The sequence below is a fragment of the Astyanax mexicanus genome, unplaced genomic scaffold (genome assembly GCF_023375975.1).
Source record: "Astyanax mexicanus isolate ESR-SI-001 unplaced genomic scaffold, AstMex3_surface scaffold_34, whole genome shotgun sequence".
Classification (NCBI taxonomy): domain Eukaryota; kingdom Metazoa; phylum Chordata; class Actinopteri; order Characiformes; family Acestrorhamphidae; genus Astyanax; species Astyanax mexicanus.
Genome location: NW_026040044.1, coordinates 1745774 through 1771464, shown reverse-complemented (window position 1 = coordinate 1771464; position 25691 = coordinate 1745774). Strand labels below are relative to the sequence as shown.

General features: G+C 37.0%; 1 protein-coding gene across 1 annotated transcript in view; it reads left to right on the top strand.

Annotated features, from left to right (window-relative positions):
* The window catches only part of LOC125780517 (vacuolar protein sorting-associated protein 52 homolog), a 69974-nt gene extending 50619 nt beyond the window's left edge, over positions 1-19355 (top strand). The window contains exons 11-20 of the mRNA XM_049473173.1: positions 516-649; positions 2172-2327; positions 3338-3456; positions 3702-3825; positions 6299-6394; positions 6485-6592; positions 12157-12222; positions 14544-14655; positions 17954-18072; positions 19074-19355. Of these exons, the coding sequence (XP_049329130.1) occupies positions 516-649; positions 2172-2327; positions 3338-3456; positions 3702-3825; positions 6299-6394; positions 6485-6592; positions 12157-12222; positions 14544-14655; positions 17954-18072; positions 19074-19220 (1181 nt within the window). The 3' untranslated portion in view covers positions 19221-19355. The remainder of the gene's footprint in view (positions 1-515; positions 650-2171; positions 2328-3337; positions 3457-3701; positions 3826-6298; positions 6395-6484; positions 6593-12156; positions 12223-14543; positions 14656-17953; positions 18073-19073) is intronic.
* Positions 19356-25691: the final 6336 nt, after the last annotated feature.

Here is a 25691-nt window from a genome sequence, read left to right as displayed (position 1 = left end):
TTGAGAGTACTGGTTCTTTAACTGCAGAGCAGGGTTCTTCTCTAAACCCTCTCTGAAGAGCAGGAACACTGTCTACCCTGCACTGAGTGAATATAGATGTAGATTATTATATATATGTTTAATTGATGATTGTGGTATATAAAGGGTATTATGGTCTGCAGTGTGGTCTGGTTCTGGTTGTGATCTTTAACTGCAGAGCAGGGTTCTTCTCTAAACCGTCTCTGAAGAGCAGGAACACTGTCTACCCTGCGCTGAGTGAATATAGATGTAGATTATTATATATATGTTTAATTGATGATGCTGCAGTGTGGTCTGGTACTGGTTGTGATCTTTAACTGCAGAGCAGGGTTCTTCTCTAAACCGTCTCTGAAGAGCAGGAACACTGTCTACCCTGCGCTGAGTGAATATAGATGTAGATTATAATATATATGTATAATTGATGATTGTGGTATATATAGGATATTATGGTCTGCAGTGTGGTCTGGTTCTGGTTGTGATCTTTAACTGCAGAGCAGGGTTCTTCTCTAAACCGTCTCTGAAGAGCAGGAACACTATCTTCACTCTGGGACAGCGGGGGGCGGTACTGAGCCCCGCCGAGCTGGAGGGTCCCATCCTCATCCCCCACGCCGCCCAGCGGGGGGACAGCCGGGTGAGTAACGGATAACAACCCGTGCCTACTGAACCAAGCAGTGTGTGATCAAAAAATTTAAATATAATAATAATAATACTTAAAACTTGGTTTAATTGATAAGAAATTAAAATAAAATAAAATAATAATAATAACAACCAAAAAATAGCAATAGCAATAAAAGAAAGTAATAAAAAATAATGCAATAATTATATTAAATTATTTTTGTAGCAATAATTATAATTATAGCAATAATACAAAACTCTAAAACTAGAAAAAAAAATATATATATATATATATATAAAAGTTAAGAATAAATGAGATTAAGTAAAACTGGTACTAAGAGAAGATCGGATAACAGCCGGGCCCGACTGAATGAAGCAGTGTGTGATAAATAAATAAATAAATAAATAAAATAATAATAATAATAATAATAATAATAATAATAATAATAAAAACTTGGTTTAATTGATAAATTAAAAGAAAAAAGATAAGATTACTGTAAAAAAAAGTTAAATTTAAGCTAAAACTTTCACAAAGTAATAATAAAAATAATAGTAATAGTAATAAAAATAACTAATACAAAATAAAACTATTTAAAAATAACAAAATATATAAATAAAATTATGGAACAAATATATATGAAATAAGGAGTAATAAATAAAACAAATAATAAACTAAATAAGAATAACAAAAGGGAAGAATAAATAAAATAAAAGAAATACATCAACAGGTCAACACATAGTATAATATATGTGTATATATATATATAGTAGAATATAATTGAAAAGTTGCTTTATTTCAGTGATTCAGTTTAAAATGTGAAGCTTTGAATGATCTATTTTAAGATTTCATTTATTTGATTGTTGATTGAATATAGTTTACAGCCAATGAAAAACCCAGAAAAACCCAATGAAAACCCAAAACACTGACACACACACACACACACACACACACACACACACACACACACACACACCAGTCATGACCACGTGTATTTACCTGTACTTTCCTGTTTGGTCACATGGTGTCAGTGTGAGTCACTGTGTGATTTGTTTACTCGTGATCAATACCTGGGATTTACCAAATATAGGTGTGTGTGTGTTGTTCATAAACAAGGTATGTGTGGTAGTCATGTGATCATGTGATCATGTGATCAGATTGTGATTTTCTGTGACCTTTAATAAATAAATATAATATAATATAATATTATAGTAACATAATATATTTACTGGTTTCAGTCGATTAAAACATTTAAACAGTATTCTGTGATTAATTGCAATTATTTTATTTTTATTTATTATTAATTTGCTGCTGTTCTTTAAAACAGTGTTTAAACAGTCAGATAAATAAAAGGAGTATATTTGATATCTGGGTCGGATTGAGGCCTTGTAAGTATTGTTCAGTATGTCAGGAACCACCTTCAGTAAGTTTTGGCTGGAAATAATGAAGTAATTATTTAAATAAGTTAATTAACTAATGGATTAATTGATGAATTAATTGATTAATGAGTGATTTCGTGTGTGTGTGTGTGTGTGTGCAGTTCCCGTATGAGACCCTGTTCCGCAGTCAGCACTACGCTCTGCTGGATAACGGCTGCAGGGAGTTCCTCTTCCTGTCTGATTTCTTCATGGTGGCGGGAAATTCAGCGCTGGATCTGTTCAACAGTGTGATGGGGAAGACCCTCAGCATGTTCCTGGTACGTAATTTACCCTGATAAACCACTTTTTACACCGTTATCCAGCTCAAAGTAGCTCCACACCTCCTTGCTTGGCGCCGGCTGCTATGCTATGTGGAGTCTATGTCTATATATGTCTATGTCATTATCAGTACAGTGACGGCGGCGCTCGGAGCTGAAGCTAGTAGTGTTTATAGGATGTAAACAGTGTTTTTTAATAAGCTTCTTGTGCACTTTTTAAGTTATTAATGCCTCGTTTTAAATGTCAGGACTCTCCAGATTCTAGCATTGTATTTTATGTAAACTCCAGAAGCATGATGGGAAATAATCTCAGAAAGAATCTAGTTTCTTTCAAAGTCGTGTAGTGAATGAACAGCATAAGACTAATTAGTGCTCTGGAGAAAGGTGTGGGAGTGATGTCGATGTGTGGTGCATTCTGGGTAGTGTAGTCCGGAGGCTGGAGATCGCAGGCAGAGCTGATTATTTATTTATTTATTATGTAATATAATGTAATATAATAAGAGCACCATTTATGACAAAATAAAATAATGTAGCAGCAGAAATCAACCACTAAATCACTAAAGCACAGCATGTTTGTGCGTGTATAAAAACTATAAACAAATATTTAAGAGTAAATATAGAGAATATTCTTGTTTTTAATAATATAAAATCAGAATTTTAATAATATAATTATGTATGATACGATATTGCACACATCTAATGTCCAGTGAGCTCAAGTTTCCAATAAAGTGGCCAGTTACTGGAAGAAAATAACTCTTCTGTTGCTACTAAAACACCAGTAGGTGGCGCTGTTAATACAGGATAATATAGATCCAGTGTTTAATCATGTAGATGATGTTTGATGTTGAAAGTGTTTTCTGTTCTGTGCACAATATACATATATATATATATATATATATATATATATATATATATATATATATATATATATATATATATATATGTATATGTAGTGAATATAGTTAATGATGATATGTAATGTAATGTGTGTTTTATTGATCTCTGTGTAGAAGAACATGTCTGCGTACGTGTCGGACTGTTACGACAGCATCGCTGTGTTCCTCTGTATTCACATCATCCTCCGCTTCAAAGCCATTACAGCCAAGAGGAACATCCCCGCCCTCGACAAGTAACACACTCTTTATATTATATTTATATTATATTTATATTATATTTACAGCTCTGTAAAAATGAAGAGATCAGTTTCTCTGATTTTGCTATTTATAGGTTTATATTTGAGTAAAATGATTCTATAAACTGCAGTTTTTTCATGCATCTTGGCATCATGTTCTCCTCCACCAGTCTTACACACTGCTTTTGGATAACTTTATGCTGCTTTACTCCTGGTGTGTGTGTGTGTGTGTGTGTGTGTAGGTACTGGGAGGCGGTGTTGGAGATGTTGTGGCCAAGGTTTGAGCTGATTCTGGAGATGAACATTCAGAGCATCAGAAACACCGACCCTCAGAAACTGGGAGTACTGGATACCAGACCTCACTACGTATGAATACATACACACACACACACTACACATACACACACTAGGGATGTCTAGTGCCTATCGATTAGACATAAGCTGTATCGCATCGTACACATTAATATCGTAAAAAAATCAGACACAATAAAAAAAAAAATCAATACTGTGTTATTGTAATATTAGATTGAGCCCAATCTATTATGTTTTGCTATTTACTGTATTTACTGTTTAATAGTTTCCTTACAGTTTATATGCGGTAAATATGCTATATTTTATATTTTTGATAGATTTTCTTTTATTATTTTTCATTTTGTCATGCTGTTAGTATTATTGTTATTATTAAAGAGCGTCATCTACTCTACTCATCCAGAGAGAGCAAGACCAACTGTGCTCTCTCAGGGCTCCAGCAGCTGATGCCTAGTTAAGCTACATGAACGGGATTCGAACCAGTGATCTCCTGATCATAGTGGCAGCGCTTAGTCTGCTGGACCAATCTGAGATGCTATTATTCTTTTATGCAAAATAAGAGTCTTACTGTTACTGTTTATGAAACAAACATTTATAGATTTTCTGCTAAATGTATAAATTGTGTTTAATAATAATAAAAATAATGCTATTTAAAATAATAATATTTACTTTAATATTAATAAAGATGTCAGTCTTGTGTTTCATCGCCAAGTGTATCATTTTCGCAAAAGTACTCTGAAATATTGTGATATTATTTTAGGTTCATATTATCCTCGATATCGTCCGGCTCTAGTGCCGATATTGACTCCCGATTCGATATTTTGGCAATTAAATTTTTATTATACATTTTTATACATTATTATTGGAACTTCAATATCAAAACATGGCATTTTATCACAAAGTAAATAATAAATTAATGTCCTCTAGGGGTGGGCAATATGGCTCTAAAATAATATCACGATATTTCATGTTTTTTTAACGATAACGATACTTTGGGCGAAATGACAAAACACTGAATTAAAAAAAAAAATTTGAATTTTATTATTGCACGCAATATGATACGGCTAACTAAGATATTAAACGATACAAGAATTTTATCAGATTTGTAAAAGAAGTCAATGATCCAGAATATTATGATGATAATAATAATACACTCTAAATATCTCCATATTTATCCAGGATTAAAGTAAAATAAATGATACTGGACAGATATAATCTGTCTCTAGTAGATATATAATGGGAAATGAGAACAGTGTGAATTTTTCTTTTGATAAAAACAGTATAAAAGTAGAACCTTGATGGGATAATTAGGGGTGGGTGATATGGCATCATATTTCAGGTTATAATATCATAGTTAAAAATGCTGGCGATATTATTGCGTACGATACGATACGGCACACGGCTAGTGTCCTCTAAAAAGGCATCTTTTTTTTTTATGAACAAACTAAAAAATGTTTACAAAATCCAGTATAAACTCTATAAGCTTAAAACAAACATGATTTTTTAGTTTAAAGCTTTAGAATTCTTTCTGTTTAAATCAGTATGTTTACTTTACAGTACTTTACACGTCCAGGTAGCTGCACCGTTACAATAGCAATCCACCAAAGACAGAGCTCAGCTGATCTACTCTTAAAGAGAATGATGAGCAAGAGACACTCTGATTGGTTTATTTCACGTTACGCCCAAAATTAACCACACCCATGATTAATTAAGAGAATTAGTACAGGACTTTTCCTTTGTACATTTAGAGCTGCAACTAATGATGATTATTTTGGTAGTCAACTAATCTGACGATTATTTATTCGATTAGTCGATTATTCAACGATTACTTCTGCTGATTATTTATTATTGAATATAATGTAATATAATAAGAGCACCATTTATGACAAAATAAACTAATGTAGCAACAGAAATCAACCACTAAATCACTAAAGCACAGCATGTTTGTGCGTGCATAAAAACTATAAAGAAATATTTAAGAGTAAATATAGAGAATATTCTTGTTTTCAATTATAAAAAAAACTTAATTTTTAATAATATTATTATGTATGATACAATATTGCACTCATCTAATGTCCAGTGAGCTCAAGTTTCCAATAAAGTGCATGATTATTTTTTCGATTAGCAATAGAAACGATAGAAAAACAGCTGAATTTGAGATTTAAATGGCATTTAAATATCTGAACGCTGTTTAAACGTGGAAATTACAATATTAAGTGATTAAATATGTAATCAGTCAGGTTTGATCTGATTTTGGAGACTGTGTGAGCTTTAGTGTAATGCGGTACTGTTACAAATTAACGATTAATTCACAATGAAATTTCTAGTCGACAAATTTGAATAATGGACATTGTCGATTATATCGACTAATCGCTGCAGCCCTACTGCACAAGGTGTACTTTTCCCGTCGTTACGATAGCAAAGACACTCAGACACGCCCTAAATCAAGCTGCACGGTTAACGGTTCGCTTATAGATCACTAAATAAAGGTGATATGAGATTTATTTAATACATGTTTTTATTTCTGCAGATCACCCGGCGCTACGCTGAATTCTCCTCCGCTATAGTGAGTATAAACCAGACCTTCCCCAACGAGAGAACCAACGCCCTGCTGGGTCAGCTCCAGGTACCGGCATTAACCAATCAGAGCAGGGTTTTAATAACTGATGAAATCATGTCCTGATATTAAATATTATTACATCATTTCCTGTCTCAGATCGAGGTGGAGAACTTCGTGCTGAAGATGGCGGCTGAGTTTCCCTCCAGAAAAGATCAGCTGATCTTCCTCATCAACAACTACGATATGATGCTGGGGGTGCTGATGGTGAGAAACTCAAACTCTATCTCACTTTATTAATGATCTGAATTATTAATTAGGAGTTATTGATCACTGTGTGAACGGTTCCCTCTAAAGAAAGCACTTTATATGTTTATATGTTTTAAACAGTGGAAAAATATGTAGGCGAACACAAGTATAATGCTAATGCTAGCCAGTTAGCATAACAAGCTTTCTGTTCTGCCTGGAGAAACATAAGAACAGCACTTTATCTGAGGAGCTCCTGCTGCTGTTCCGCACAATATTAGTATAATAGTTTTTTTAACCGAGTAAAATAGGAAAAACAACAGCAAACAGCAATTATTTTCTCAGAATTATATATAACTATATATAGTAACTATAACTATATAGAACTATATATATATATATATATATATATATATATATATATATATATATATATATATATATATATATATATGTTTCTATAAGACAAGGGCACACTAGCAGGGCTAGCAGGAACTTCAAGCTACACCAGACTGCTCTTTTACTTTTTTACTTTACTTTCACTTCAGATACGCTGTAGCAGCAACAGCAAACGCGCTTTTCAGCGCGCTTTTTTCGGACAAGGTTGGGCGATTCTCACTTGAGCGGGGCGTGGCAAACCCCCTCTTTCACACTTTCTCTGTTTGCGGACCTCGGGGGCGTTACTCACGGCTTTAAAAGACAGTCTGGTGGCGCTGATTTCCTATATCGCCCGCAGCTGTGCGCAATCTAGAATCCTATTACATCACTCACACTCGCCGAGGCGTCAGCCGAAGGCGTCAGCTGTTGAGACCCTCTCGTGTGAAGACCAACGCGGGTAAAGACCTGCGAGTCTACCTGCGCGAGTCCACCGAGCAAGGCCACCGACAAGGCAGCCCGTCCCACTGCCTCCTAAAATGTGCTCCCAACACATCTCAGTTATTTCCGGCACGCACAGAAGGCGTAAAAACACAAACAGGCGCCAGGACCATACTAACCTGCGTCCACTAAAACAAACCACGCCCACTACTACCTCTGTTGGGCTATGGAACTGCCAGTCGGCTGTTAATAAAGCAGACTTTATCGCCTCTTATGCGAATCATCAGTAATTACAACTGCTGGCACTGACTGAAACTTGGATCAAACCTGAAAATACTGCTACTCCGGCGGCTCTTTCCAATTATTATTCCTTCTCCCACACTTCTCGTCTCTCTGGACGAGGAGGTGGAACGGGCCTATTAATCGCTAATGGCTTAAAACATACTCCACTATTACCGGCAAACACATTCAATACATTTGAGTATCATGCCACACTGGTTAATACTCCAGCAAAACTTGCCATTATTGTTATCTACCGTCCTCCTGGACAAATGGGCGAGTTCACACATGAACTTGACATGCTACTGTCTTCTATCCCTGAGCAAGATTGTCCCATGCTCATCCTAGGGGATATGAACATCCACCATGACAGTACCAGCTTCACAGACTTCCTATCCCTCATGCAGTCTTTCGAACTGGAGCAGGTCCCCAGCCCTCCAACACATAAAGCTGGCAAACATCTAGACCTGATCTTCACTCGTAACTGTGACACCGACTCTCTAACTGTCACTCCTTTGCACGTCTCAGACCACTACTTTATGAAACTCAATGTTCATATTTCAAATAAACCCACAGCTACTCCTACTACGGTCTCGTTCCGCCGAAGTCTTCGAGATCTCTCAGCAGACCAGTTCTCCTCGCTGGTGACTGACAATATGCCTCCACCAGGCTCATTTTCATCACTCAATGTAAATGATGCCACTGACACTCTCTGCCTTCTCTCAACCCCGCCCTGACAACTACAGACCGGTCTCACTGCTACCCTTTCTCTCTAAAACACTAGAAAGAGCTGTTTTAAATCAGGTCTCTGGCTTCCTCTCCCAGAATGAACTTCTGGACCAGAACCAATCTGGTTTCAAAAAAGGACACTCTACCGAGACGGCTCTGTTGTCTGTGACTGAAGCGTTGAAAACTGCTAGAGCTGCAGGTGAGTCCTCAGTGCTCATTCTGCTGGACCTCTCGGCCGCCTTCGACACTGTCAACCATGACTTCCTGCTAACTATACTTTCGAACATGGGGATCGCAGACAATGTGCTGTCATGGTTCAGATCGTACCTCACTGGGCGCTCGTTCAAGGTGTCGTGGCAAGGACAGCTGTCCTCAGCCCGCTCCTTATCCACTGGGGTTCCCCAAGGTTCGGTACTGGGACCCCTTCTCTTCTCCATATACACCACCTCTCTTGGTCAGGTTATCCGCTCACACGGATTTTCCTACCATTGCTTTGCTGATGACACCCAGCTATACCTGTCGTTCTCACCTGAAGATCACTCAATCTCTGCACGGATATCGCAGTGTCTCTCTGACATATCCTCATGGATGAAGGAGCATCACCTTCAATTAAATCTCTCAAAGAATGAACTTCTGGTTATACCAGCAAAACCATCTTTTCAACACAACTTCTCTATAAGCATCGACTCTCTCTCTCTCTCACCGACAAAGGTTGCTAGGAACCTGGGTGTTCTGGTTGATGACCAACTCTCCTTCACGCACCATGTGGCCTCAGTTGCTCGGTCCTGCCGCTTTGCGCTCTATAACATCCGAAAAATTAGACCGTTCTTGACGCAACAGGCCACCCAACTCCTGGTGCAAGCGGTCGTCATCTCACGCCTCGACTACTGCAATGCCCTGCTAACTGGCCTCCCGGCCTGTGTAGTAAAACCACTCCAGATGATCCAGAACGCAGCAGCACGTCTGGTCTTCAACCAGCCAAAACGGGCACATGTCACCCCGCTGCTCATTGAGCTCCATTGGCTACCAGTTGATGCTCGCATCAAATTCAAAGCTCTTACAATCGCCTACAAGGTGATACAGAACAGCTCCTTCCTACCTGCACTCGCTCCTGAAGGCTTACGCTACCTCCCGGCCGCTGCGCTCCTCCAATGAACGTCGCCTCGCTTTACCAAACAAACATTCACACAAAGCAATCCAGACTGTTCTCATACAGAGTTCCCAATGGTGGAACAAACTACCTTCTACTACCAGATCAGGAGAATCTCTCGCTATCTTTAATAAACTCCTGAAGACAGAGCTCTTCAAAGAGCACTTACTCTCCTAACACCTCTAACTAACTACCTTCTACTACCAGATCAGGAGAATCTCTCACTATCTTTAATAAACTCCTGAAGACAGAGCTCTTCAAAGAGCACTTACTCTCCTAACACCTCTAACTAACTACCTTCTACTACCAGATCAGGAGAATCTCTCACTATCTTTAATAAACTCCTGAAGACAGAGCTCTTCAAAGAGCTCTTACTCTCCTAACACCTCTAACTAACTACCTTCCACTACCAGATCAGGAGAATCTCTCACTATCTTTAATAAACTCCTGAAGACAGAGCTCTTCAAAGAGCACTTACTCTCCTAACACCTCTAACTAACTACCTTCTACTACCAGATCAGGAGAATCTCTCACTATCTTTAATAAACTCCTGAAGACAGAGCTCTTCAAAGAGCACTTACTCTCCTAACACCTCTAACACACTAACTACTTCTAACCTCATTTCCTTCTTCCCCTCCTTCACTCCTCTATCCTATTATTCCCCTTTGTCCTCCTTTTATCCCTATCCAAAGATGTTTTACCTTTAAACTTATTTTACATTGTACTTGACTATTGTAAGTCGCTTTGGACAAAAGCGTCTGCCAAATGTAATGTAATGTAATGTAATGTAATGTGATATATATATATATATATAACTTGAAGAAAAGTTCTTCTCGTCCCCCAGACAAGCCCAGAAACAGTCCTGGGTACAGTATAATTTATTCTGGTGCAATAAAAGTGATAAAACTCCCTAAAACTCTGGATACGAGGTGCACAAAAAAAGTAGGCGAACACAAGTATACACAAGTATAAAAACTTAATTAATAAAAAAAATATATATATAATAATTGCGTGCTCTCTATCCACAACCTGAGGATCTGTACAACCCAAACAATCGTTGTGGACAAATCTCACCCTGGAGATCTTTAAGATTAGTCAGTTAGCATAACAAGATAACACATTCTGTCCTGCCTGGAGAAACGTAAGAACAGCACTTTATCTGAGGAGCTCCTGTTGCTGTTCCTCACCGTATGAGTGTTTTTTAACCAAGTAAAATAGAAAAACAGTAGCAAACGACAATTATTCACTTAAAAAAAGAGACGAATGGAGTTACGTAATTGATCTACAGCTCAGAGAAAAGTTCCTCTCATCCCCCTAACGAGCCCAGAATCAGTCCTGAGTACAAAATTATTTATTCTGGTGTGATAAAAGTGATTAAACTCCCTAAAACTCTGGATATGAGGTGCAAAAAAACTTGAGGAGCCATGTTTAAATATATTAATACTGTAGCTTCAAGGATAATTTTAATACACACTAAATGTAATTTATTTGTAAAATGGAGAAAAAAGGCATTGTGGCTGATTTTAATACTGTAATATATTACTCTAATTGCCTTTAATAATAATATATTGTAAATTGATATTAAACGTGTGTCTAAGCTGAGTTTTTGAGAAATATCTCTTTTGAATACCTAAATATTAAGTATTTTAGGTATAGAGTATAGAGTTTTTGAAACGATTTAGTTTTTAGAGGAATCTGCACATTGCACATTAACTATTGCACATAGTTATAAACCAGTCCAAGTAAATAAATAAAAACAAAAAAGAAATAATAACTTTTTTATTTACCACAGGATGTTTTAAATTGTTTTACTGTTCAGTGCTTTTTTATGGTTTAAAAATATTTCACAGCCCCAAAATTTGTACTGAAATTTTTATATTTTATATTTGACTGAGATTGAGGCATAATCCTGCCACACTCATTGTGGCATTTTTATGGACCGTAGGAAAAATACTAGACAAAATGAGTAATGAATAACTATAATACACTTTTAAAAAATATTACTTTTTAAAAATGTATGCCAATTTAAATGTACAATGCAAAAAATGTACACATATTTTACCGTTAGATTGACACTATGAGGTCACATTTTAAGAAAGTTAAATATTTTTTATTTGTTTCTAATTTTATGTGGTATTTGTCCTGCTGTCCCTAAAGTGCCGCTTCAAAAACAAAAATCTGGAACAATTTCAGATAAATGTAAGAACTGATACTACCTCCACCATGTTTGACGTTTAGACCTATAAACTGTTTTAACAATCTAACAATCTTACAAGACCCACTTACGCAACCACCTGTTAATCTCATGTTTTAGTATGATTTTCTAACTGCTAAATGAATGGGTTCAATTAATGTTTGCCAATTTTTAAGTACATGAATAGATCAAGATGTTAAAAATATAAAAAAAATAAAATTAAAAGTCTGTTTTATCCTCTCATATCTATCTTTTAATTACAAACTCAAAACCTGTTCAGTTTAGCGGAAACGGAAGTGAAAGAAATATGCAGAATTAAACATGTATATCATGTATGTGAAGCTATGTGATTGGTGGCTCTGTATGAGTGGGCGTGGTCTGATGATATGTTGTGGTATATATTGTGTTCTATTGTAGGAGAGAGCAGCTGATGACAGTAAAGAAGTTGAAGGATTTCAGCAGCTTCTCCTGGCCAGAACACAGGTAAACAGAACCAGGAATTCTGGGAAATTAATCATAATAGTGATTTACAAACATTTAATCAGCTCAAATCGATTCAGAACAGAAATTTTATTACTAAATGCACTATTTTAGTGATCAATATATGAACCGTTAATCGTGCACCATGCAGCTTAATTTAGGGCATTAGCATTAGCATTAGCCGCTAACCACAGTGCTAGCTCTTTCGCTGTTCAGAGGTGAGTATATCAGACTGTAGTCTGCGTGTTTACTGAGTTAAAATAAGCTACGTGGAACAAACACTCAGGGTTCCTCAGTGTAGGTCTATCAGACAGTTTTTACTAGCGCCATCCACGGCTAACGCTAGCTGCTGCGGTTAGCTGCTAATGCTAATGCTGCTGCACCCAGCCTTAGTGGAAATCTGGAAATCTAAGCTTACTGTAAATAAACAGAAGCTGGTAACACTTTAAAGTAAGACTAACTTTATAAAGGGCTTATTAATGGTTAATAATTAGGTTGCAAATATTTTAAAACCCATTAAACCACCAATCAGCATTAAACCTGCCATATTAATATATTTATAAATATGTTTAACTATTTACCATAAATTAAATGACAAAGTTGCCACTGTTGCTTTTTTAATTGATGTGTTTTATCTGATGCTTATCAATTGTATTTAAGGCATTTACAGCCTAATCAATAATAAGTAATAATCTAATTTACAAACCATTTATAAATCCTTTATAAAGGTAGTCTTATTTTAAGGTGGTAGAAGCGCTTTACTAAATAAACAGTTTTTAGGAGAGAAATTACAGTTTTGTACCGTAAAATATGATACTAATTTATTCTGGAACAATTTTAGAAAAATAAATAGCAACATATATACAAACATACAAAATATAAAATATTATATTCATCAAATATAATACCAATGAAAGGTTTTCCTATTATTTAGTGTGTTTTCTCTTTCTTTTTATGATTTTTTTACATGGTAAATGTAATATTAAAGACTATATTAAAGCTCTACAGGAACACATGCTGAATTATTATTAATAATAAATCAGAATCAGGTTTATTCTTTAGATTCTACTTTATATTTGAGTTCAGATCTGCATTTTAATCTCAGTGTCTTCATGAGGGAGAGTCACCTGGAATGGTTTTCTCAGAGTCTTGAAGATGAAGGAGTTTCTGGAGGTGCTGAACAATAGCTGCTGCTTTTCCTTCACTTTGCTGTGAAGCTCCAGCTCATCCCAATTAAATCACCTCAAATCACCTTAATCTCAGTTGATCAGGTTTAGATCAGGAGATTAATGTGGAGCAATAACACTTTTATACTCTTTACTACAGAATTCAGTATGTGTCCCTTAATCATTTTCATCTCTTTAATATTAAACTGTAATTAACATTACATTTAGGAGGTGTGTCTAAAATTTGACTGATACTATACAATGGAAAATAATAAAAAAAATGTATTATTTAAATTAAATAAAAATGATTGCACAGAAACACATCAGCTGTTCCTGTAAGTACTAAACGGGTTAGTAAATTGATATTTATGTGTATTAACCTGCTAAACCCGTACTATTAATATTAGTGTACAGTAAAAACACTGCACTGTTAGTGTTGTTTTAGAGCACAGCCGGGACTCCGCCCTAAATTCTTAAACCTCAGATCACTGCTGAATGAATCAGAACAGAATTCCTTTCAGAAGTTCAGTATTTTCCCTGATCCGAATCATCTGAAGATGTGATTCAACACTGTGACTCACTGGAGTTCACCTGATAAACCTCCTCTCTCTCTCTCTCTCTCTCTCTCTCTCTCTCTCTCTCTCTCTCTCTCTCTCTCTCTTTCTCTCTTTCTCTCTTTCTCTCTCTCTCTCTCTCTCTCTCTCTCTCTCTCTCTCCCTCTCTCTCTCTCTCTCTATATATATATATATATATATATATACTGTATTTTTTGGTATTTATTTTTTAGTATTTTAATATTTTCTGTAATCTTATATATATATATATTTATATATATTTATATATATTTAGATTTTTCTTTTGTTATGTTTGTTATAATATAGATTTTTTTATATATATTATTAAGAGGCTTTATTTAAGCCCATGTTATTGTTTTGCCTCTACCTGCACTGTGTTTTATAGCTATTTAAAGTTTATGTATGTTGTTGTTTTTTTTGGTTTGTGCATATATATTATTATTATTATTATATATATTATTATTATTATTTGTTTATATATATATTTTTCCTGATCTGTTTTCCTGTCATTTCCTCTGCTGTAACATTGTAAATTTCCTCATTGTGGGATTAATAAAGGTTTATCTTATCTTATCTCTCTCAGGAGTTTATAGAGGAGATTTTAGCTCCACCGTTTGGAGGAATGATCACGTTTGTGAAGGAGAGCGAGGCTCTGATGGAGAAAGGGCAGCTGGACAAACTGAAGAACGATGAGGGTAAATTTCCAATAAATCAATATATTTATCATGGGTGGGCAATTAATAAAACAGCCTACCTAAAGTTAGAGAGCCAGAAGGTAACATAGACACGGAGACTCCCTGAAACACCAGCATCCACCCACTCCACCCTCCACAAAAGTAGCTTGACAACAACATCAACAGTTACAGCTAAAATAGGTCCTGTGTGAAATTTTTTAGGGGGACGTCTGTAAAAGATATTTCACACTTCTACTTCTGCATCCAGACTGTAATTATAAAAACAGGAGGATCAGTGAGTTTTTAGGCTTTTTTTGATGTCACATGACATCACAGCGTTCAGTAGCTCCTCCATTTCCACTCGCTGTTGTGTTTTTAACGTGGATCTCCGTGGAAACTGTGGTGTGCCCAAAGAATAGAATAGAAAATATCTATTTTATTAAAGGCGAGGAGACGAAACTCAGAGATGTGCGTCCGGACGGGACTAAAATTAGCGGAGGAGCACGGAGTTCAGAGAAAAACAGTAGATAATTCAGCCTGGAGGGTGCTGAGTGGTCCAGAGGTCTAAAGCGCTGCCACTGCGAGCGGAAGGTCGCAGGTTCGAACCCCCGCTCATGCAGCTTTACCATCAAGCTGTCGGCGCTCAGAGGGAGCACAATTGGCCCTGCTCCCTCCGGGTGGGTAGATGGCGCTCTGTCCCCACATCACTAAAGGGTGATGTCTGCAGCACAGGGCGTCTGTGAGCTGATGTATCAGAACCGAGTCGCTGTGCTTTCCTCCGAGCGTTAGCGCTGTGATGCTACTCGGTAATGCTACAGCATCAGCAGCAGCTCGAAAAGAAGCGGTGGCTGACTTCACATGTATCGGAGGAGGCGTGTGCTAGTCTTCACCCTCCTGGTGTATTTGGGCATCACTAGTGATGGGGGAGTCCTAATGAGTTAATTAATGATTCTTTCTCAGTGCGCGAGCAGAACTGCTGATTTTAATATAAAACGCACCTTATTTTAACTCAGCCACGTCTTTCTCTGCTTTCCTCTGATTCATCTCGAGAAGCAGATCGTGTTGCAAAAGTCTGAAGTCAATTTTCACAACCAATCAGACCCATTCTTAGCTGACTGAGCGCGAATCAGAGACTGTAAAAAAAATGGACGCCGTGTCGTTGTTCACATTCATTCAATAAAAATGAAGCTAAAATCTTCCTCCATGTTGCCGATCCTGTCTGCGCAGTAGAGACCAGAGGAGGGAGAAAGACTGTGGAGAGACCGCCTACTCATTTGAATAACCCCGCCCCTGAGGGCTGCCTCGAGGTCACAGGCTGCAGCTGACGGTCTGTTATTGGTCCCGCCCATAACCAGCCCTTTTACAATAACCACACCTTTTTTGAATAAAGCTGAATAACGTTTTAAAAAACGAATTCTGTGGGGATATAAAAATTTAACAATATAAGCAGAGGTTACACTAGCTGCTGCATTTAAATAAAGGAGGTAGAATTACAGTATATTGGAAAAAAACGTGATTGAAAGTTGTTCTGTTTTGCCATTGAAACCTATGGGGATGGGTGGGGTTACACAGCTTTTTGCAGCCGAACAGCAGGGGGCGCCCCACTTTTTTTTTTTTAACTCTAATTTTTTCCATTTTCTTCCCAATTTACATGGCCAATTACCCAACCCACTCACTAGGACTCCCCCCTATCACTAGTGATGCTCCAACACACCAGGAGGGTGAAGACCAGCACACGCCTCCTCCGATGCTGATGCTGATGCTGTAGCATTGCTGAGCAGCCGGGCACTCGGAGGAAAGCGCAGCGACTCGGTTCTGATACATCAGCTCACAGATGCCCTGTGCTGCAGACATCACATCAGTGATGTGGGGAGAGAGCGCCATCTACTGTACCCACCCGGAGGGAGCAGGGCCAATTGTGCTCCCTCTGAGCGCCGGCAGCTTGATGGTAAAGCTGCATGAGCGAGATTCGAACATGCGACCTCCCGCTCATAGTGGCAGCGCTTTAGATTGCTGGACTACTCGGCGCCCGTGGCTTCACTTTAGAGAGACGGTGCTCTGTCCAGCTATACACAGTCTATGTGTATGGCGCGAAGCAATGGCATTGAGGGATGTGTGAAGTAAGCACTGCTGTTGATGGTATTTAGATTTTAAATGTTTGTTATTAAACAGGGCAGACTTCCACAGACTGGTGACCGCTCTGGAACTTTCCCCTGATTTTAGTGAGCGTGAGATTTACTAAACAACACCCAGCTAGAGGTACCACAGGTCATCAGATAAAACACCACACATCCAGGAAAAGCAGACTTAAAAAAAAAGAGCTTTTACTCAATCGCTGTACAGGAACTGAACACTTCAGAACCCTCACACACCTACAGAACACTGCACAAATAACAAAAAATAAAATTACATAAATAAATAACCAAAAAAAAACACTGATAACCAGACTTTTAAAACAGCACCTTGCTCACTTTCTACATATTTATTTATTCTCCAATTCTCTTAATCTACTCAGGTCCTGTGCAGTAATCTGTACTTGTACTGTACTTATATTTCCATACAGTACTGTGCAAAAGTTTTAGGCATTTGTGGGGAATTTCATTAAAGAAAAAGCTTCTTATCTGTGCAGTAAGTGTTTGTTTATTATCTCAGTAAAACGTAAACTAACATTACAATAAATACAAACAGCAATTTTACAAAAAGCAAAAACAACATCTCATAATCTCTCCTTTTAATCTGAGTTTAATAGAGTTATTTTTTATAGTTCTTCTCATTTTAATCAACACCTGGTTTGGTAAATTAGTGGTAAATCAGGTGAGCTGCTGACGGAACTGAACATAATATAATATACACATGCTGGCTGAGGAGCATCCAGAAGAAATCTGTTCAAATTATATGTGGTGTTTTTTTATCAGGTAAAAACAGTCATATTGCTGAGATAAAAAAGCTAAAACTCTTGTACAGTACTGTATATTTTCATACATAAATTAGTGTATCTGTGTATTATAGTTTTTCTTTCATTAAAGGAAACTCCCATTAGTGAACCGGACTTACCCAGCAACCACAATAATCCCTCAGGCTTCAGTAAATAATTACATATTTACATAAAATATATATACACACACAGTAGAGGGGGTTTCTATGTTCGTGTGAGCTGTGTGTGTGTGTAAATATTAGCTTTAGCTGGAGTGTTTATGGGACAGGTTTTGAGGGAAAACTGATCATCTTTGGGATTAAAGGGATTTTTTATAATGTATGTAAACAGAATTAGATTAGAATAAACTGGATCTCTCTGTTTGTGTTATTCTCTGTGTATCAGTTCGGATCACTCAGCTGGTTCGAGGATTCTCCAGCAGCTGGAAACAGTCAGTAGAAGCTCTGAGTCAAGATGTGATGAGATCCTTCACCAACTTCAAAAACGGCACCAGCATCATTCAGGTACCACCATCTCCGGCAGCTGATGGCAAGCTGCATGACTGGGATTCGAATCAGCAATCTCCCGATCATTGTCGCAGCGCCTTAGACCGCTGGACCACTCAGAGCCTTTACCCTTAAAACCCTATAAACAGATTTTCCGTCTAAAATCTCACCTTGTGTTCTCAGCTTAATTACTCAGGAATCCCTTCACACATAAACATAATCCATATATGGTTAGAAAGGGCGGAGCTTACTCTTTCTAAAAATAGTGATCACATCCCAGTGCGGTAAAGCTAAATCTACAAGAAACCCATTGAGAGAAAAACACCTAAAAAAGTGAAAAATCTCCTTCCCCAACCAATATTATTTACCTTTAGTGCTTCAAACATATTTATATGATGTTTCAAACCAAATAATATCAGTAAATAAAGACTCAAAAGTGTGAAACTACCTGCTTTACTCAAACTAAAGCTAGGTATGGTGTGCGCACTACTTTATATAGTTTTTATTTTACTCGCACATTTTTACTAATTTAAGTAGTTATTTTACACTAAACTAATTTTTTATTTATTTAGAGTAAAACGTTAAAATGTTTGTATTTTGTATATAGTTTTCTTTGTGTGTCCTGATTAAAATACTGAAAGGTATAGGCTGCTCTGAGTGTCTTTAGGTTTTTAGTATCTACATGTATCCTAAAGGTGTGATTATTGATTATCAAGAGAAATAAATAAATCCACCTGATGCTGTTTCTCCATGTATTTTATCAAAGTAATAATTTATAAGTCATGTAATGAACTCAAATCATCAATATTCTTATGCTTTCAACTCATAAACACTCTAGTCTAAACTACTAGTCTAAATGTTTGTAAAGATATCTTAGGTGTGAATATATTTAAAGTCTATACACTCAAAAATAATTAAAAAGCGCTTGGTCTGACTGTTTAATTATCTCCATGTGAAACAGCAGTATTTAACTGAGTGTTGTGTGTGTGTGTGTGTGTGTGTGTGTGTTTGATCACTAGGGGGCGCTGACTCAGCTGATCCAGTACTACCACGGCTTCCACAAGATCCTCTCCCAGCCCACCTTCCGCAGCCTGGCCGTCCGCTCCGAGCTCATCAACCTGCACCACCTCATGGTGGAGGTGAAGAAACACAAACCCAACTTCTAACAGACCATAATAAACATCTGATCAACCTTCAGTAAAAACATCAGCTCAACCTTCACTAAAACATCTGATCAACTCTGATAAGGACCTGTTAATCCCAGTAATGACCCTCTCCCTCTGATGCTCTAAAGCTGGTGGAAATAATATAATCAGGAGAATGTGATGAGAATCACCAGTTGTCTGGACGTCTCTACTGTGATCATAATAACATGTTGTTTTTCATTCCGCTGTCTGAGGAACGTTCTTAACATTATAATGATACTTCAGAGGAGATCTTCTTCATTATAAACTGAACTATCCACAGAGGATGCCATTTCCTCCGTGGTCCACACTGCCCTCACCCACCTGGAGCAGAAGGATTCCTATGTTCGGATGCTCTTTGTGGACTTCACATCCGCTTTCAACACCATGATTCCTCAGACCCTGATAAATAAACTCTCCTCACTTGGACTGAGCTCTTCGCTGTGCAACTGGGTCCTAGACTTCCTGACCAACAGGCCGCAGTCTGTGAGGATTCACAACATCTCCTCCCCCACCATAATCCTCAGCACTGGCTTCCCTCAGGGCTGTGTGCTGAGCCCCCTCCTGTTCACACTGCTCACATATGACTGCTCACCTCTCCATCCAGGCTGTCATATTGTGAAGTTTGCGGACGACACAGCAGTGGTTGGATGCATCACAAACAGAGATGAGTCAAGCTACAGGCAGGAGGTGGAACACCTGGAGGATTGGTGCAGAGAAAACAACCTCTGCATCAACGTAAAGAAGACGAAGGAGATGATTGTGGACTTCAGAAGGGGCCAGCATGCCCACCTCCCCCTGCACATTGGAGGATCTGCGGTGGAAGTGGTCGACAGCTACAGGTACTTAGGTGTGCACCTGAGCAGCAACCTCACCTGGAGCAACAACACCTCCACTCTGGTCAGGAAGGCACATCAGCGGCTCTACTTCCTCAGGAGGCTGAGACGAGCTGGACTCGGAGCGTAGTCCTCACCTCCTTCTACAGATGTGTGGTGGATAGCGTCGTGTGCTCCAGCATCAACGTGTGGCATAGAAGCTGCTCTGCTGCAGACAGGAAAGCACTGCAGAGGGTGGTGAAGGCTGCACAGAGGATTGTTGGAGTCAGCTTCCCCAGCACCACAGACATTTACACCTCCAGATGCAGGAAGAGGGCCACCTGCATCAGGAAGGATCCCACCCACCCAGCACACGCACTTTTTGTCCCGCTTCCCTCAGGACGGAGGCTGCGGAGCATCAAGTGCAAAACAACCAGACTGAGAAACAGCTTCATTCCGGAAGCTGTAAGACTCTTAAACTCCACTTAACAACACACTGCACTGACACACAAGGACAATTACTGTACAAACACGATCACTTTACCCGCACTGAGACACTTTATTTTCTACTGCTCTAATTCATTTCATGCTGCTATAGCACATTTGCACTCTGGACTTGTTGCTGCAACCTGTCTACTCTTTCTATTTATTTCATTTCATTGGGGTATTTATCTTTAACTATTTTGTATATTCTATTTTTATTGTATTCCTTTATTGTACTTTTATCTATATATCTATTTTAATAACAGCTCCTGGGTGTAAACTGGATCGTGAGATCACAATTTCGTTCCACCTCATGTACCACATAAGATGCGAATGACAATAAAATCTCCTTGAATCCTTGAATCCTTGAACTGTGGGAATGTTTCTCAGATATTAAAGCTGATAAGAGACCAAGGTGTGAATATTTTAACTCTTATGTTATACTTGTGTTACAGTGTTGTGTCTGAGTTAACGTCTGGCAGAATGGAAAATGATGTGAAATAAATGTTTAAAGTTCTTCACTGGTACTGTGTGGGTGCTTAGAAAGTTTCACTCTGATTTACCAATTGATTCAACGGAAACGGACAGCGGAGGAACCTGCATTAAAACAGTATTGAGTGAAAAGTGATTGGATGATCTGTTGGGTATGAATATATGGAAGCCTCATTTCCAGACAAGCTCATGTCTGACTCAGTAGGAATTCATGTGAATTTAATGTTTAAGAGGAAGGAAAAAGGCCTGTTAGTAATCTGGAAAATTGATAGCAGCAGTGATCTGAGAAAAAACAAAACTAAAATCTAAAATTCTCTGTCTAAATAGCCTGATCTTTTAACAGTGAGACTCGAGCGAATTCTCTGTGAAGCTCAGCTGCAGCCTGAACTCATAACTTCACATCTGTTGAGATTCTTGCGAGAATAAAAAAAAACATTGTGAGAACGACCAAAAAAAACGTTGGGATTTCTTTATAAATCAGATTTAGGTCCTCTTTACCTGCTATATGAGCTACATAGTCTCATAGTTTATATAGTGATAGTGATATTGAGTTATTAACAGTTTTAAGAATGATCAATAATAATAATCAATCAATCAACCTTTATTTTCACTTGCTAAATACATTGAGGGAAACCCTCAATTTCAATGTAGCTGAGCTTTTACATAAAGTTACAGGGAGTGAAAATTAAGTTTAAATTATAAAAACAAGCAAACAATGTAAGATTTAATTAACAAAAAATTAAATAATTAAAAATAAAAGGATATGCAAACAGGCTAAAATTTAGAGCAATAAAACAAAGAGATAAATACGCAGAATAATTACATTAATTATTAAAAAAAAATATATATATATATATTTATAAAAGGAAGAAAATAAATGAAATAAAAATGTAAAGGTCAAAAGTAAAAGCAGTAACAAAACAAATAAAAAGATAAAATAAATTAATAAAAAGCGCTAAAACAAAATTAGATCAATAAAAAAACAAAAATAATGTTAAGTAACTAAATAGTTATCTATCTAAAAGCTTGACCACAACTCAACAACACTGCTCACAACACAGTGCTGATAATCAGTCTGTCAGTTTTTGTTGTTGTTGTAAAAATGTTTTCTTTGACCTTAACGAATTAGACAAGTTTTTTAGGGGGATTTTTACTGTTTTTTAGTTCTCACCTTCTAGCTTCCTGAAAAACATAAAAAAAAATCCACCACATTTAAGGCTATGTGTCACAAGAGGCCAAACCAAGGACAGATACATGTATGTAGATACCAATATAAATATATATATATATTTATTTTAACCCAAGTGTTAGACGTACAGGCAGAGTCAGTATAAAAAAAAGTGTGAACATGCAAAAAAAAGGTTCATACTCTGTGAATCCAACAGTTAAAGTGTAGTCTAAATATGAAAATAGGTTCGGCAACGGTAAACAAATGATGGTAAGGGCAAAACAAAAGAATAGTAAAAAAAACCCACAAAAATAGATTGCTAACAATGTGAAACGGACAAAATAAACGCTTAGTATAAGAGGTAGAGAACTCTAGAGAAAGATGGAACAATAAAAACAGGGTGGTATTTATACAAGATAGATCAGGTGGCTGTTCCACGAAGCGAGCTTAAAAAAGCAGCACTTATTTAAGTAATCCTCACTTGAGTTACAGTTCACTTCCAGCTAGTTCCGTTCCACTAACGCAACTCAGACTCAACCTGTTCCCACTAATTCAAGCCAGGCTTTTGTAATCAAGTCTCACACACGCGCACACGGTATTTAAACAGCCTCAGTAATCGAGCCCTGAAAAAGCCGAGAAAAATGTTTAAAGAGGTGAAGAAACGCGCTGCTTTTTCTCTCCTGCTGAACAAGAGTTATTTATACGTCTATTTAATGAATATAAAAACATAATAACAAGGAAAGTGAACACTTCTTGTATTAATAAAGCCAGAGAAGCTGGAGACCGATTAAATGTGTGAGCTCATTTTTTAATCCATTCATTGGCATTCCAAAATCTACTCATCTACACGATTGTCTACAAATGGTCGCCATTCTCAATCACTGCGTACAGGCTTTAATGTTGGCTGCTCTTTTTTTATAGCCTACATTTTTTTGCTAATTTATATCACCTGTATGCAAATATCTTTAAGGTTGTTGTCTATATCCATTCGATTTTTGCATCATTAAGTTAATCAAACATTTATATTATTTATATTGAACAAATATATAATTTATATAAACACTTCAATGAATCGGAACAAGATTAAAAGTAACTTCATCTAAAGTACCTGGGCATCATTAATACTAATACATGTGTTTTTGTGATCTAGAGTTTATGCAAATAAATCTTTGTTGAAAATAACTGTGATTAAATACTGGATTTCATTTTACACTGGCCTGAATTTGTTAAGATTGAACCAATAAATTGCAATGTGATAAAACCGTGGTGATGACCAATAGAAGCGCTGCAGCTAAGCTAAGCTAAGCTAAGCGTTAACTCTAGCCTGGTACAGAGCAGGTTTTTTATAAATGTATATGTTGCTATAGTAACTGAACCAGGCTTAAGTCTAGTCTCTTTCGTGGAACAAAAATTTGAGCAAAATGAGCCAGACTCATCCATACTGACTTACTGAGTTAGTTTGCTTCGTGGAACAGCCCCCAGGTGAGTGCAATCAGAAGCTCGGAGAGCATGAACGTTGTCAGGGAGTGACACTATGTAGCTCACACAGCAGAGAAAAGTCAAAATGATCAATATTAGTATTATTGATTAACCAGCTTGTTACCTATCTGGCAACTTAACTACAACCCAACAACACTAATACTCCATCTAATGCAACTAAGTGTAGCCCCGCCTACTTACGATAAAACTGATTTCTGGGAAAAATAAGAATGTGGTAATATCAGCAAATTATCCGGGGAAAATTATCTGCTTAGCTGGAAAAGTGAGATACTGAAACCAGACAACATGTGATGTGTGTATTATACAGTCTTTATATATTTATACATATATATGTTTACACAGACTGTTCCCTGTAACCGTTTAAAACAGGTTTCTCTGGAAATGAAAGTTCTGTTTGTCTTTCATAGAAATGAAAGAAGACTGAAAGCCCTATTATGCACTCTTGCACATTACTATCTTACACCCCATTAACAGTCTATTTTCACGCCTAGCGTCAGAGTTCAGGAATATGTCTACACTGATGGGCGTGGTGGTCTGGAAATTACGTGTGTTCAGGTACATTTCTGGTGTATTTCTGTCTTGGCGGCGCCAGTGATCAAGATAAACCCCGACAAAAGTCAGGAGTCAGCCGTACAGCAAAAAACACCTCGCCCAGAGCCTTCAGCAATCAACTATACAATACAATATACTTAAAAATCTGCACAGTAACTATACATTATTAGTTTTATTTATCTCTGACATTCATAACTATTTATATGTATGTTCAGTACACAGACTTAATAACTGTAGCTTAATATAGCAGATATAGACATTCTGCTGTTTGAGAATTTTAACAGATGATTATTCTCAATCTTTCTCTCTTTCACATCCTGCAGTTTGGGAAATAAAAAATAAAAAGAGAAAAGCACTTGAACTGAACTTGAAAAGCACTTTGCTATTTATATTTTTTTATATTTAAACATCAAAGCACATTACCAACATGCTCTCATCTGCCGCTTTTTGTCAAATATATAAAACCTAATTATATAAAAAATGTGAAATACACAGATCTATAAAGCTATATCATAGTGTTCGTTTCTTATCACCAGAACAAAAATTGCAATATGTTTCAATGTTATGTAAAACTATTGTGTTTAATGTGATGATCTTTTAATATAATAAAGAAGTGAAATATTAAATAAAGTTTGAACATGTATTTTTTTATGAAAATGAGTGAATTATCCTAATTAAAGCATTAGCTGTTAGAGGTAAGGAACACCACTGCTTAATTTCACTTCAAATCAATCTATTTTCAGTCTTGTCTACTCTGCCCTTAGGTCCTATTAACTACCACTACTAGGTAGTTCACTCAATTAGGAAGCTTTTCTGTGGTCCTTTCCTGGTTTTGAGCTTTTGCAGATTTGAATAATTTCACTTTTACAGATATGGACTTTCTTCCTGGCGTTAGACCTAAAATAATATTTTGCAACCCTATCTCTCTGTAAGATTAAACACAGTAGGATTGGTCTTTTCCCTTTAGTTGACCTTTTTGATTAAAAAAACAAATGTGCGTTATACACTAAACAAAACAGTGGAAAGAAAAAGTATTTGCCCCCTTACAGATTTCTTTTTATTTTGCATTTTTGTCATACGTACATTTTCAGATTATCAAACTAACTAACACACAAATATTACCTGAGTAAATATAAAAATCACCTTTTTACATGATGATTTCATTTATTAAGGAAAAATAAATATCCAAACCAGTCTGGCCCTATTTGAAAAAGTGTTTGCCCCCCATAAATTAATGATTAATGATTAATGACACTTTTTGAAAAGCTGAGTTTAATTTAAATACCAACCACAACCAGGCCTGATTACCGCCAGACCTGTAGTAAAACATGGTGGTGGTAGTATTTGTGTGTGATGATCTGGAGCTGTAATAGTAATAATAACTTGCTGTAATTGATGGAAGCAGAAATTCTGCTGTTTTTAACAGAAAATCCTGAAGGAGAA